We start from the raw sequence: 13,982 nt of genomic DNA on the forward strand, positions 1-13,982 counted from the left end.
TTTAATTGAAAAACACTCCTTCGATTTCACATGCACTTAAACAGTAATTAGATAAATGAGCATATGTATTATATATAAAATAATTATAGTTTTAGGGAGTGCTTATTATTAATATTACCCTGGTTTGTAAATTTTGCAACAAAGTCAAGCTGATAAAGACACCATACAAGAGCCATAGAAGACAACAAAACAGGTAGAGGACCAAGCATCCATAGCATGAAAGGAAAGCTAATGCAAAGCATCCGATTGCTGACCAATGCCAAAACAAACCCTTTTTCGAATACTGTGTTCGTAACGTTCAAAGAAGAATTAGAGAACTCAGACGAAACATTGTTCACCATAAAATTGGCATCAATTAGAGATCCAATGGCCATTGACCCGAACAAGAAGCTTGCTGATAGAAAAAGTGACGATGATCCGTACTTCAAAGAGTAGATCTTACTTGATTGAGATCCAAAAATTGGATGGATGCCCAAGAGATTAGTAACGTTGAAAGCATTGTTTAGTAGGGCCGCCAAACATAGTATCACCAAAATGGCTATTGAGGCTGTGAGTATGGTCTCCATTAGAGTGTTTCTCAAGCTTTGAATCGCCAACATACTTTTTTTGTCGTCGCCCTAAATGAAATATTAATAGATCAAAATTATATATAAGTAAAATTTTGAATTAATTATTACGGTTTTTTTATTTTTAGACTTCAAAACATTTTTTTTTTTGTATTTTTACGGAATTCTAGATAGAGACTCTTATTGCAACTGGCGCTGTAACATAAATCACAATAAAAAATCGTGTAGCAACTACCAGAAAAACTACTTTAGAAATACAAACCGTAAATTTGATAAAAAAATTAAATATATATATTTATATATATAAAGTAATTCCCCTTAATTATTCCATCAATATTTGATACTTACATCTTTTAACTGCAGAAACCAAGCTCTCCGTTTTAAGGTGTTGATGCCAAAGGTTGTAGTTGAGGGTTTGATCTTGAAGCAGTGCAAAAGGTAGGCATGGTAACCCACTGTGATGAAGAAACTCAAGGGGACTAGTACAGTGTCTAAATAAAGAAGCAAGCCCATATCACAAAATGTAAACTACTCAATAAGCTATGGCAATTTCCCACACATGCACACATATTTTTATATATACTATATATCTTAGTAAAGAAGTGACTAATAATGTTCACTTTTAAGTTTTTGTGGGTAGTGGGATGTATGTCAAGTCCCAATAATTATGTGAGTGGATCCAATGTGTAATGCATATATATAATGTTTCCTTTATGTTATTGCATACTCCTTTTCTTTCTATTTCTTATACGCCACTTTAATTAACATGCTATCCATCTATTTATATCTTTATATACCTATATATAATTGAATTCTTAGTTTATGAGAAATTCATGGGTGACTTTTTATTTCTATTTAATAAAATAATAAAATATTATTTATATATAATAAAATAATAAAATAAAAATAAAACAAATCTCATTAATATTTGAACTGATATTTGGTTTACATTCTTTTTATATCGATCAAAAACTATGTTCAGGCTTTGCTTAGAAGTGTGGCCTATTAGAATATTTTTATTTATGGAAATTATTTTCTAATTAAGGAAATGATTTTCTATTTAAGGAAATAAATAAATAATTGATTTTCTGATAAATGAATATTTTATATTCATTAAATCTGGACAAAATCAATTATGTAATATTCTATATATGGTCAGATTTCTATATTCATTACCTGATTTGATTTCCTGAATTAATTGTCAAAATATTCTGACAATTAATGTGGCGAAGATACTGATGGAGTATCTCACCTATAAATATAGGGTCTCGGTCCCCGAGCTCCTCACTCATTCTGAATCCATTCAGCAAATTCCATCTAAAGAGAGTTGAGAGAGCGAGGAAGCCCGAACTCCAATGCGAAGCTATCGCGGGGATTGAAGCTCGAAGATCAATGGCCTGGAGGTACATCGATCCTTTCATTGCATATATTATTGATATGATTACGGTTTATTTTCCGCATTTCATATCATTTGTATATCTTTTATATTACATACACTATATATATAGTCTAACAGTTGGTATCAGAGCGGATTTATCTCTGCCTTGATTTTATTTGAGTTTCATATATATATATACATACATATACTGTTCATATATATACATATTTGTTTTCGGTTCTGTATATATATATATTTATATTCATACCATTTATATTATATATACATTTTAATCAGTATATACATATATATATATATATCTTTTATTGTTCATATATACATATATATTATATACTCGTACATTCATACTCGTACGTGTATATATATATGTTTTATATGTATATATGTTTATATATATATATATATTGTATATTATATATATATTTTGTCACATAATAATAATCATAATATTCATTTTTTATTATGTGATATATACATGCTTATATATATATACATGCGTATATATAATCACGATCGGTCCATGGTTTTGTTTTTTCCTTTTTTCATTTTTCGGTGTTTATTTTGAATTCTATATACATTACTATATTCATATAGTATTATAGATCGATCTAAGCATTGAAAATCCATTGAAAAACTTAAAGATGGAAAAAATTTTCAGTTAAAACTTTTTCGGACCCGATTAGTTTCGTGATATTAAAGTATATATTTTTTCGTGTTTTCGTGCATAAAATCTATGTGGATCTCTTTATTATTTGATTTAGAACATTTTAGATTTGAAAACACGCAATTTGGTCGTCGGAAACGCAATTTCCGATCGGGTTTGGGTCAGGTTCGACGGACCCGCGTGCAGAAAAACGGGTCAAAATCGACCCGGTTTGGCTGAAGAAGACGACGCAAACGACATGTCGTTTTCCAAAAAACGACGTGTCGTTTGCCCAAAACGACGTGTCGTTTGTCAAAAACGACGTGTCGTTTGAAAGCCTTCAGTTTAGCTGTCGTTGTTGAAAAACGAAATGTCGTTTTTCACATTGTGGAAAACGACATGTCGTTTATAGTTTATGCCTCAGCCCTGCATTGAGTAAAACGACGTGTCGTTTTTCCGTTAGGGAAAACGACGTGTCGTTTTCTTCTTCATTTTCAGCCCTTCAAGTTTTTCCAAAACGACGTGTCGTTTGAAAGCCTTCATTTCAGCTGTCGTTTGTAGTAAACGACATGTCGTTTGTCACACTCGTGAAAAACGACATGTCGTTTTCGTCTTCTCGAGGTACCTCTTCATGGATGAAACGACATGTCGTTTTTACCTTAGGGAAAACGACACGTCGTTTTTATACGTTTACGCACACTTTAGAATATAAAAAAAAAACGACATGTCGTTTTTGCCTTTTGCAAAAACGACATGTCGTTTAGCGATATGGATTTTTCAAAAAAAAAAAAAAAAAAAGGAATAATTCCGAATTTTTGATAAATTTTTTATTTATTTGGAATATTAATCATTTTCCTATTTTGTGTGTTAATTTAGTCAATAAATTGTATTTAGTTAATTTTCCAGTTTTGTTTAATACATATATATAGTATAAATTGAAAATGGAAATTTGTTTAAATTTGGTAATTTATTACATGATTTATTTAGGCATGTAAAAATTGTGCTAATTTGTGCATTTAATTATATATTACCAAATTTATGCAATTTATTGTCTAAATTAATTTTGAAAAATCTGCCATTAATTTCATATTAAGGAATTTGCATTTAATTAATGATCATACATTAATTGTATTATTTTGTATTTAATTGACAAATTTATGTTTAATGCAATTAATTTAGATTTGTATGATTTAAATGCTCTACATAAATTCCTTTTATAGTGCTAGATATATTTAGAAATATTCAAACATTAAGATAGGTTGAATATTTTATTTAGCAATTAAGTTTCATAAAACTTCATAAAATTATTCATAAAATATTCATAAAACTTTATAAAATGAATAAAATATGAATAAAACGTAAGTAATTTTGTGGTTTGACATAAGAAAACATGAACCTGGGACAAATGCTCATATCTAGAACGGTTTTTAATGATCTTCGGACGACCACACTAGGAGCACTAATCTCAGTGATTGTCTATTATGTTAATAACGAAATTACTTTTAGGTAGAGCCCAATACCTAATGTCTAAAGTGAAAATATAATTTTTTATAATTAGGGAGTAGCCACAGCATCTTTAATTATATAAAATTATATATTAATTAAAATTCACCTTAATGGACAAAACTTGTAATTAATTATTTGGATATAATAATTTTACCCCACAGGGATTTTATTATATTTTTATAATTAATTAGGATAATATATTAAGTTAAATTCTCTTAATTTACCCCACAGGGAGTTATGAGGATTTGAATTAATAGTGTTATCACAAATTTTAATTAAAGATAGATTTCATTCCTCCATTATTTCTAAATTAAATACTTCATTAAATCTATCATAAAGTTCATCCAATTTTATTAGATTTAAAATTTAGCCCACAGGCAATTTTAGATTTAATAAAATTTTCATCTTCATCATGTTTCTACATTGGTAAAACATGAATTCATTAAAGCCTCAATTCTTTTAACATCTAAATTTTTGTAATCCTATTCTTGCAGCTATTTCATCCACCTCTAAATATGCTGAAATCACTAGTGAAATCCCTGAGCTTAGGAGTGACAACTTCAAAATCTGGAAGGAACGAGTTCTTCTCCACCTAGCTTGCAGCGACATGGATTATGCAATAAGGAAAGATGAACCACCGCTATCAACGATACTAGCACTGCTCGTCGAGATTACCTTTGCGTGAAAAGTGGGAGCAATCTAATCGTCTCTGCATCATGTTCATTATGTCCGAATTCCTATGGGAATGCGTGGATCGGTGGAGCCACACGAGAAGGTGAAAGACTTTATCAAAGTTATGGATGAGCGCTTTGACACTTCGGATAAATCCTTGTTCATCAACCTCATCCAAGAGTTCTCGTCCACAAAACTCACCGGTGTTAAAGGAGTTCGAGAACACATTTCTAAAATGAGGGACATCACTGCTCATTTGAAGAAACTCGACGTTATCATTCCTGATACCTTCCTGGTTCATTACATCCTTCACAATCTTCCTCCACAGTATGGGCCTTTCAAAATTTCCTACAACACACATAAAGAAAAATGGACTATCAATGAATTGATGACCATGTGTGTTCAAGAGGAAGCCAGGCTCCTACAGGAGCAAGGAGAAAGTGTTCACCTGACCACTCAACCTAAGAAACACAAGCCATTCAAGAAGAACAAAGGGAAAAAGCCCATGGCTCCCAAGGCTGCCATAAAGAAAGATTCCATCAAATGTTTCTTTTGTAAACAAAAGGGACATGCTAAAAGGGAGTGCAGCCAGTTCAAGAAATGGATGGATGACAAAGGTAATCCAATTTCCTTAGTATGTTATGAATCTAATATGGCTAATGTTAATCTTAACACATGGTGGATTGATTCCGGTTCAACAATTCACATAACAAATTCCTTGCAGGATATTCAAAATCTAAGGAAGCCAGTGGCAAGTGAGCAAAGCATCTTATCTGGAAACAAGATGGGCTCACATGTGGAAGCTATTGGAACATGCAATTTAGTTTTAAGTAATGGTTTTATTTTAAAGTTAGAAAAGACCTTTTATGTACCAAGTTTCTCTAGAAACTTGATTTCAGTTTCAAGACTTATACCCTTTGGTTTTTCCTTTACATTTTCGTACAAATATTTCAATTTATATTATAAATGCGAATGTGTTGGAAATGGTATTTTGTACGATGGTCTTTCTTGCCTTAATTTACAAAATAATACCACTAATAATGTTATGCATGTTCACGGCGGCACTAAAAGATGTGTTATGAAAGAGGATTCCTGTACATTGTGGCACCGGAGATTGGGACATATCTCCATTGATAGAATTAAAAGATTGGTAAAAGATGGGGTACTCAATACCTTAGATTTTACTGACTTTGATACTTGTGTGGATTGCATTAAGGGAAAGCAAACCTCCAAGTCTGTCAAAACTGGTGTCCATAGGAGTTCTGAAATATTAGAAATCATTCATACTGATATATGTAGTCCAGATATGGAGTCACATGGTCAGAAATACTTCATCTCATTCATAGATGATTACTCACGCTACATGTATATCTACTTACTTCATAATAAAAGTGAAGCATTAGATGTCTTTAAGATATTTAAAGCTGAAGTAGAGAAACAATGCAACAAGCAAATTAAGATAGTGAGATCAGATAGAGGAGGTGAGTATTATGGTAGATACACAGAAGATGGACAAGCACACAGTGCATTTGCGAAGTTTCTTGAAGAAAATGGGATTGTTGCCCATTACACCTTGCCCGGTACACCCGAGCAAAATGGTGTTGCAGAAAGAAGAAACCGAACATTAATGGACATGGTGCGGAGTATGCTTAGTAGCAACTCTAACCTTCCTAAATCCTTGTGGACTGAAGCATTAAAGACATCCGTGTACATATTAAACCGAGTTCCAACAAAGGCGATCTCAAAAACTCCTTTTGAATTATGGAAAGGTTGGAAACCAAGTTTGAATCATGTACGCATTTGGGGATGTCCATCTGAAGTCAGAATATATAATCCACAAGAGAAGAAATTGGACCCAAGAACCATAAGCGGATTCTTTATAGGGTACGCTGAAAAGTCTAAAGGTTACAAGTTTTATTGTCCATCTCATAGTACAAGAATTGTGGAATCAAGGAATGCAAAATTTCTTGAGAATGCCTTGATCAGTGGGAGTGATCAATCAAAGGACTTAGGTCCTGAGAAAGATCCTTCAGAACCTTCCACTTCAAAGGCAAGATTGATAATGGTTAACACTCCTGTCGTTCAAACGAATGTTGAACAACCATTACCAATCACTGAAGATCCACAAGTTGGTAATGATAATCCAGTAGATCAAAATGTTCAAGAGTTGCCTGCAACTGTTGAACAACCTGCTGAACTCCGCCTTTGCTCCACAAGAGCCTGTTGGTGAAGTCTTAAGAAGATCTACTAGACCTATCAAACCAAGGATTTATAAAGACTATGTTGTGTATTTATTAGAATCTGATATTGGAATTGGAAATGATCCAGAAACGTTTTTACAAGCTATGAACAGTAGAGAATCAAAATTGTGGTACAATGCTATGGATGATGAAATGAATTCTATGAGGTGCAACGAGTACGGGAACTTGTAAAGTTGCCTAATGGGGCGAGAGCCATTGGCTGTAAATGGGTCTATAAAACTAAGAAAGACTCATTAGGCAACACTGAGAGGTACAAAGCGAGACTTGTTGCTAAAGGATTCACTCAAGAGGAAGGAATTGACTATACGGAGACTTTTTCTCCTGTATCAAAGAAAGATTCCCTGAGAGTCATCTTGGCATTAGTTGCTCATTTTGATTTAGAGCTGGAGCAGATGGATGTAAAACCGCTTTCGAATGGTGATCTAGAGGAGGAGGTATACATGAAACAACCAGAAGGATTCACCTCTAGTGAAGGTCAGGATTTGGTATGCAAGCTCAAGAAGTCCATCTATGGATTAAAACAAGCATCCCGCCAATGGTATTTAAAATTTCATGATGTCATCTCTTCCTTTGGATTTGAAGAGAATGTCATGGATCAATGCATATACACGAAGGAAAGTGGGAGTAAGATCTCGTTTTCTTGTTTTATATGTGGACGATATTCTTCTTGCATCCAATGATAAAGGGTTGCTACGTGAAGTGAAACAATTTCTTTCAAAGAACTTTGAGATGAAAGACATGGGTGAAGCATCCTATGTCATAGGCATTAAGATTCATAGAGATAGATACCGAGGTATCTTAGGTTTATCTCAAGAAGCCTACATCAACGTAGTTTTAGAAAGATTTCATATGAAAGATTGTTCACCGAGCGTTGCTCCAATTATGAAGGGTGATAAATTAAATTTGAGCCAGTGCCCAAAGAATGATTTTGAAAGAGAACAAATGAAGAACATTCCTTATGCTTCTGCTGTCGGAAGCCTAATGTATGCTCAGGTGTGCACAAGACCCGACATTGCTTATTCTATCGGAATGTTAGGAAGATTTCAGAGTAACCCGGGGATAGACCACTGGAAAGCTGCAAAGAAAGTAATGAGGTATCTTCGTGGTACTAAGGATTACAAACCGATGTTCAAACGAACCGACAATCTAGAAGTAGTTGGCTACTCGGACTCGGATTTCGCCGGTTGCACCGATTCACGTAAATCTACATCCGGTTACGTGTTTATGTTTCTTGGTGGAGCCGTGTCTGGAGGAGTAACAAACAAACTTTGTTGCTACTTCTACTATGGAGGCTGAGTTCGTTTCTTGTTTTGAGGCTACATCACATGGTGTATGGCTAAAGAGTTTCATTTCAGGCCTTAGAGTGGTTGATTCCATTGCAAGGCCGCTAAAGATGTTCTCGTGACAATTCGACTGCTGTTTTCATGGCTAAGAACAACAAAAGTGGAAGTCGAAGCAAGCACATCGACATTAAGTACTTAGCTATTAGAGAACGTGTTAAGGAAAATAAAGTGGTCATTCAACACATTAGCACTGAATTGATGATTGCCGATCCTATGACAAAAGGCTTGCCACCTCATAAATTCAAGGATCATGTAGAGAACATGGGACTTGGTTCCCTTATGTAATTTGTACAAATAAAGTTATTATTAATGAAACTCTTATTTTGATTTTTCTCATATTTATGCGCATCTTAATTTTACATTTGAGAAAAATTTCAGAGGACCTGAATAAACATAAGGTTTAGGGTTTATTCACTTAAGTACATTGCCACATAAAGTACATTGTTATATAATAAATGTATTGTAATACATGGAAGATAATACTCGATTCATAATGAGGACATGTCGCTATGATTCGTATGTTTATTATATAATGAGGAACGTTGGGTTTGAATATTTTAGTTTAAATGCTGACCAAGTGGGAGAATATTAGAATATTTTTATTTATGGAAATTATTTTCTAATTAAGGAAATGATTTTCTATTTAAGGAAATAAATAAATAATTGATTTTCTGATAAATGAATATTTTATATTCATTAAATACGACAAAATCAATTATGTAATATTCTATATATGGTCAGATTTCTATATTCATTACCTGATTTGATTTCCTGAATTAATTGTCAAAATATTCTGACAATTAATGTGGCGAAGATACTGATGGAGTATCTCACCTATAAATATAGGGTCTCGGTCCCCGAGCTCCTCACTCATTCTGAATCCATTCAGCAAATTCCATCTAAAGAGAGTTGAGAGAGCGAGGAAGCCCGAACTCCAATACTGAAGCTATCGCAGGGATTGAAGCTCAAAGATCAATGGCTGGAGGTACATCGATCCTTTCATTGCATATATTATTGATATGATTACAGTTTATTTTCCGCATTTCATATCATTTGTATATGCTATATTACATACACTATATATATAGTCTAACATGGCCTATTCTCTTCGAATGCCGTTGGGGCGGTACTTTTGGAGAAGTCTATAAGAGGCAAATTAATTTCTAGACAATTTCTTGAATAAGTTTTATTTGATTAATTTATGGAATTAATTGTTTTTGTTTTATAATGTCAATTTCTTCTATGAGTTTTTAGCTTTTATGCCTCTGTTTTTAAATTAGTAGATTGGATAATAATAATGGTAATTGGTTGGTCATGCAATATTTGGAGGGAGTAATTTTTTGTTTCTAAATTAGTAGATTGTATAATAATAATGGTAATTGGTTGGTCATGCAATATTTGGAGGGAGTAATTTTTTATTCAGTAGTGATTATAGTATCTCTGCTTATGAACTGTTAGGAAATTCAAGAAGAGTACATATAAGAAACTGTATATTACCATAGAATTTATGATGAGTAACAAGTTACTATGATAACCCGGCATGGGAGGGTGTTGGCGTCGTGGCTTCAGCTCGTAAACTTATAGGGTCTACAAATCCTCTTCAAGCACAACTTTGAACCATAAGAGGAGATCTTCCTGTTCAAACTGGAAGGTGGGGTGCTTTATGCTTATGCATTAATTTGATTTAAAGTAAATTTAATTGTATTTAGTTGCAAAATATTTATCAACGAACTATAAAGTTACGAAAGAGGTCTGATATGAACTCACTGGCAGGAATGTGGTTCCTGGAGTGACAACCCTGAAAATGGCAAGCGTGAAATAGGTAAGGCCTTTACTGTCTTACTGTTGTAATACTATATAGTGTTTTAAAATGTTTTACTTTAAATTGCTTTTTTGAGAGAGCTGTTGTTGGTCTTTCAACACTATTTTCATGGGTGAGAGAATAGCTTCTTTGTTTTAATTCATTTTAGAGATTCCTTTTTTTAGCTACACCATGTTTGACAAGTTGATTGCTATGGCAGGTGGCAGGGAACTTAAAGTTATCTTCCGTAAGTTGGCAATTCTTTATATGATTTTGCTTCCTTAGAGTGCAGTAAAGAATTCCTTACCCAAATTGTTACAAGAGAGTTTAGGGACATTTCTTTATGTATGATTTTGTCAAGCTGAAGAGAAAGTTTCCTTTTCTGATTGTTAATATATGAGAATTTGTATGTTATTGGTTTATTAATATATGTGAATTTCTTTGATATGTTATTGTAGGATTAGTTTCACTTCTTTTGTTTAGTACACTTGTTAGAATTGTTGCTAAAATCAATTTGTTACAGCTTATTTTATTTGCTTCAGAGTTTCTATCTTTTAAGGTAAGTGCTTTTTTTTATTATTATTCATGTTTGGTTAATTCGTCCGTTTTATAAAGATTAGAAAAATATATGTATAAATATTACACATTATGTATTTTATCCGTTGTATATATACACATATGTGTATAAATATACATACATGTGTATATATACATATATTTTAATTAGATTAAGATTTAAAAGTTAAGATTATACAATAATAAAATATAGGTAAAAGTCGGTGGCTTTAGAGTTCTATAAAAGAGAAGGTCTGTTGTATAAATTTAGTCCTTACTGATGAGATAACAATGATCTCTTCCTTCCACTTGCCTTTTATAAGTTGAATTTTTTAATTAAATTAATCATGCACACTATGTCTAATCATCTTAAACGAAAATAAATAATTATTTGCAGGAACACCGTCGCTTTGTCGCCACTACTATGTTCAATTTATCCACAAAAAAATGGACAATTCAATTATATGCAGACCCAGCTATAATGAAAAGTGCAAAATATAAAATTACGCTATTGTCTCTGTCAAAGCAAAGGAAGATTAAAATCCAACTATGAGTATCATTATTTTTCTTATCTATAATTTTTAGACAGATGTTATCTTCAATTATCAACAATTTAGAGATTGATTTTTAATTTTTTTTTTTATCTTATACACATTTAAGTTTGTTTCCTTAAGTATTTGAACATCAATTTTTAGTTTATTTTTGGATTATCTTAGGAACATATTTAAATTATCAAGTTTTCTTAAACACTAATATATTGCCTAAAAATTATAAATTATATTATTTAAATATACATAATAATAATCTCACTTAATAATTAATAATATTTTTTCTTTAATTTTTAAGTGTATCACTTTTAAATAAAATAAAAAAAGCCTAATATAAAACTAAGTATACGTGCCTCGCACGTAGCTTTCTTCTAATATCTATTCTATATATAAGTGTGCCTATATAACAGAATTCTTGGTTTATGAGAAATTCATGGGTGACTTTTTATTTATATTATTTATTCTATATAAAATATGCCTATATAACAGAATTCTTGGTTTATGAAAAATCTATGGGTGACTTTTTATTTATATTAAAAATAAAATGGTTTATGAGAAATTCATAGGTCACTTTTTATTTATATATAATAAAATAAATCCCATTAAATCCAAAAAAAAATAGAATTAGATTTTTGCTGTTGTACATCTACGATTGAGTTTTTTTAATTATTTATTGTATTCCTTTTCCTTTTACAATTTGGACATTCTCATGAATCACACATAATATTCCAATCCGGACTTCTCGTTTTTATTCTTCACAACTTAATAACAAAATATATAAGTAATAATAATTAAAAAAAAGAAGCGTGACTTTTATCAAAGTTCACAAAACCAAGCATCAATGACGAAAAAAATCCAACAGAGTTTATAGCTAACAAATGATTGTAAGTGCTCGGCATATGCATTAATTTCCAGGAGCAAAGTTTTTTAAAATTACGTAATAATTTGCATATATGCTGCAAACACAATATACAAAAAATAAAGAAGAATATGGAAGAAAGATAAAGAGACCATTATTCACATCTAGAAAGGTAGTAGAGATAATAATGTTAACTTTTTATTTTTTTTTCTTTTTTTCATTTTTTTTTTGAATAAAGATAAATATGAAATTTTAATCGTATAGAGTTTTATTTTAATAAAATATAGTATTTTAAAATAATTTAAATTCAAATAATTTAATAGTGTTTTGTTATAGAATACTATTACTTTTTTGTCGACTCTACCATATTCAATTTATCAATAAAAAAAATGGACAATTTAGATATATGCGGACCCGGCTAGAATGAAAAGTGCAAAATACAAAAATTATACTATTGTCTCTATCGAAGCAAATGAAGATTGAAATCCACTAATGAGTATCATTAGTTTTCTTATCTACAATTTTTAGACAAATGCTATTGTCAATTATTAACAATTTAGAGATTGATTTTTAATTTTCTTTTTATCTTACACCCATTTAAGTAATGTTTCTTTAAGTATTGGAACATTAATTTTTAATTTATTTTTGGATTAACTTAAGAACATATTTAAATCATCAAGCTTTCTTAAACACTAATATATTGCATTCGGTATTCATTTTTAATTGACAACATTATAAATTATAATATTTAGATACACATAATAATAATCTCACATAATAACTAATAATATTTTTTCTTTAATTTTTAATTGTATCACTTTCAAATAACATAAAAAAAAAATTAGCATAAAATTTAGTATACGTGCCTCACACGTAGCTTTTTGCTAGTGCTATAATATGAGCATTGCTCCTTACTAAAGGGGTCTTTTTTGTAAGTGATGACCATTAGATAATATTTCGTTACTAAAGAGTCGTTATTGAAAATGAAAGTTAATTATATTTGGTATTTTCAAATTTTTTTTTTTTTAAATTTAATATTTTTTTGAAAATAGTTTCTCTTTTCTTAATGTGAAAAGTCTTTCAAATCAGATTGTAATTTTATTGGTGAATAAATATGTGATTTTCTTATTTAGATTATTTGGTATTTAATTTATATTTTTTAAGAAAAGTCTTAATATTTACTTTATTAATTCTTACTTGATTTCCTAGTCAAGGAAACGTGTAGAGCTATATCTTTAATGTACGTATATTTTATTTTCTTATTTATATAAGGAAACTTTGCTAAAAATTTGTCCATGGTGAATCCGTTTGAACGGAATGACAGTTTGTTTGAACAAATTCTGAACTTTTTATTTTTTTAGAATATTTTTCATTTATTTTTTGATTGTTTCCTTACTTGTAAAACACGACATGTTGTGTATTTATTGAGAATATATTGTTACTCAAGTTATAGATTAATATAAAAAGAATAAAATATTTTATTATGTAATAAATGCTATATCTATATATGTTATTTTTTTTTATAATTGATTTATTTTATTTCTTTTTTGATACGATTTCATTAATATCTCCATCTAAGTTGTGTGATGTCCAAAAAGAATTTTGTGGGAATGAAATTGGCTTTGATGGAGTCTAGATTTACAATGCTGACTAGACAGATCAAGATTTCATCTGTATACTTTCCATATCTATTTAGATAGAATTTCGTCATTTAATGAGTTTTTGTAAGAAAACTAATTAATGTTTTCTCTTTGTATTTAGACCTTTTGGAGCTCAGTTTTAAGGGTCATTTTGTTGGAAATTATTTTACCAGGATCTTAGATCTACTC

General features: G+C 30.8%; 2 protein-coding genes across 2 annotated transcripts; one reads left to right on the forward strand and one right to left on the reverse strand.

Annotated features, from left to right (window-relative positions):
- LOC115712197 (uncharacterized) lies at window positions 1–1,160 on the reverse strand. The gene is made up of 2 exons (XM_030640447.2): window positions 915–1,160; window positions 1–617 (listed from the first exon to the last, which is right to left on the reverse strand). The coding sequence occupies exons 1-2, from the start codon at window positions 1,077–1,079 to the stop codon at window positions 84–86; spliced, it is 699 nt and encodes a 232-aa protein (XP_030496307.2). The 5' UTR covers window positions 1,080–1,160; the 3' UTR covers window positions 1–83.
- A 3,781-nt stretch (window positions 1,161–4,941) lies between these two features.
- Window positions 4,942–5,701, forward strand: LOC133036443 (uncharacterized). Its single transcript, XM_061113007.1, has 2 exons — window positions 4,942–5,403; window positions 5,511–5,701. Exons 1-2 carry the CDS (start codon window positions 5,022–5,024, stop codon window positions 5,543–5,545), a joined length of 417 nt encoding a protein of 138 aa, XP_060968990.1. The 5' UTR covers window positions 4,942–5,021; the 3' UTR covers window positions 5,546–5,701.
- Window positions 5,702–13,982: the final 8,281 nt, after the last annotated feature.

This window comes from Cannabis sativa, chromosome 4 (assembly GCF_029168945.1).
Source record: "Cannabis sativa cultivar Pink pepper isolate KNU-18-1 chromosome 4, ASM2916894v1, whole genome shotgun sequence".
NCBI lineage: Eukaryota > Viridiplantae > Streptophyta > Magnoliopsida > Rosales > Cannabaceae > Cannabis > Cannabis sativa.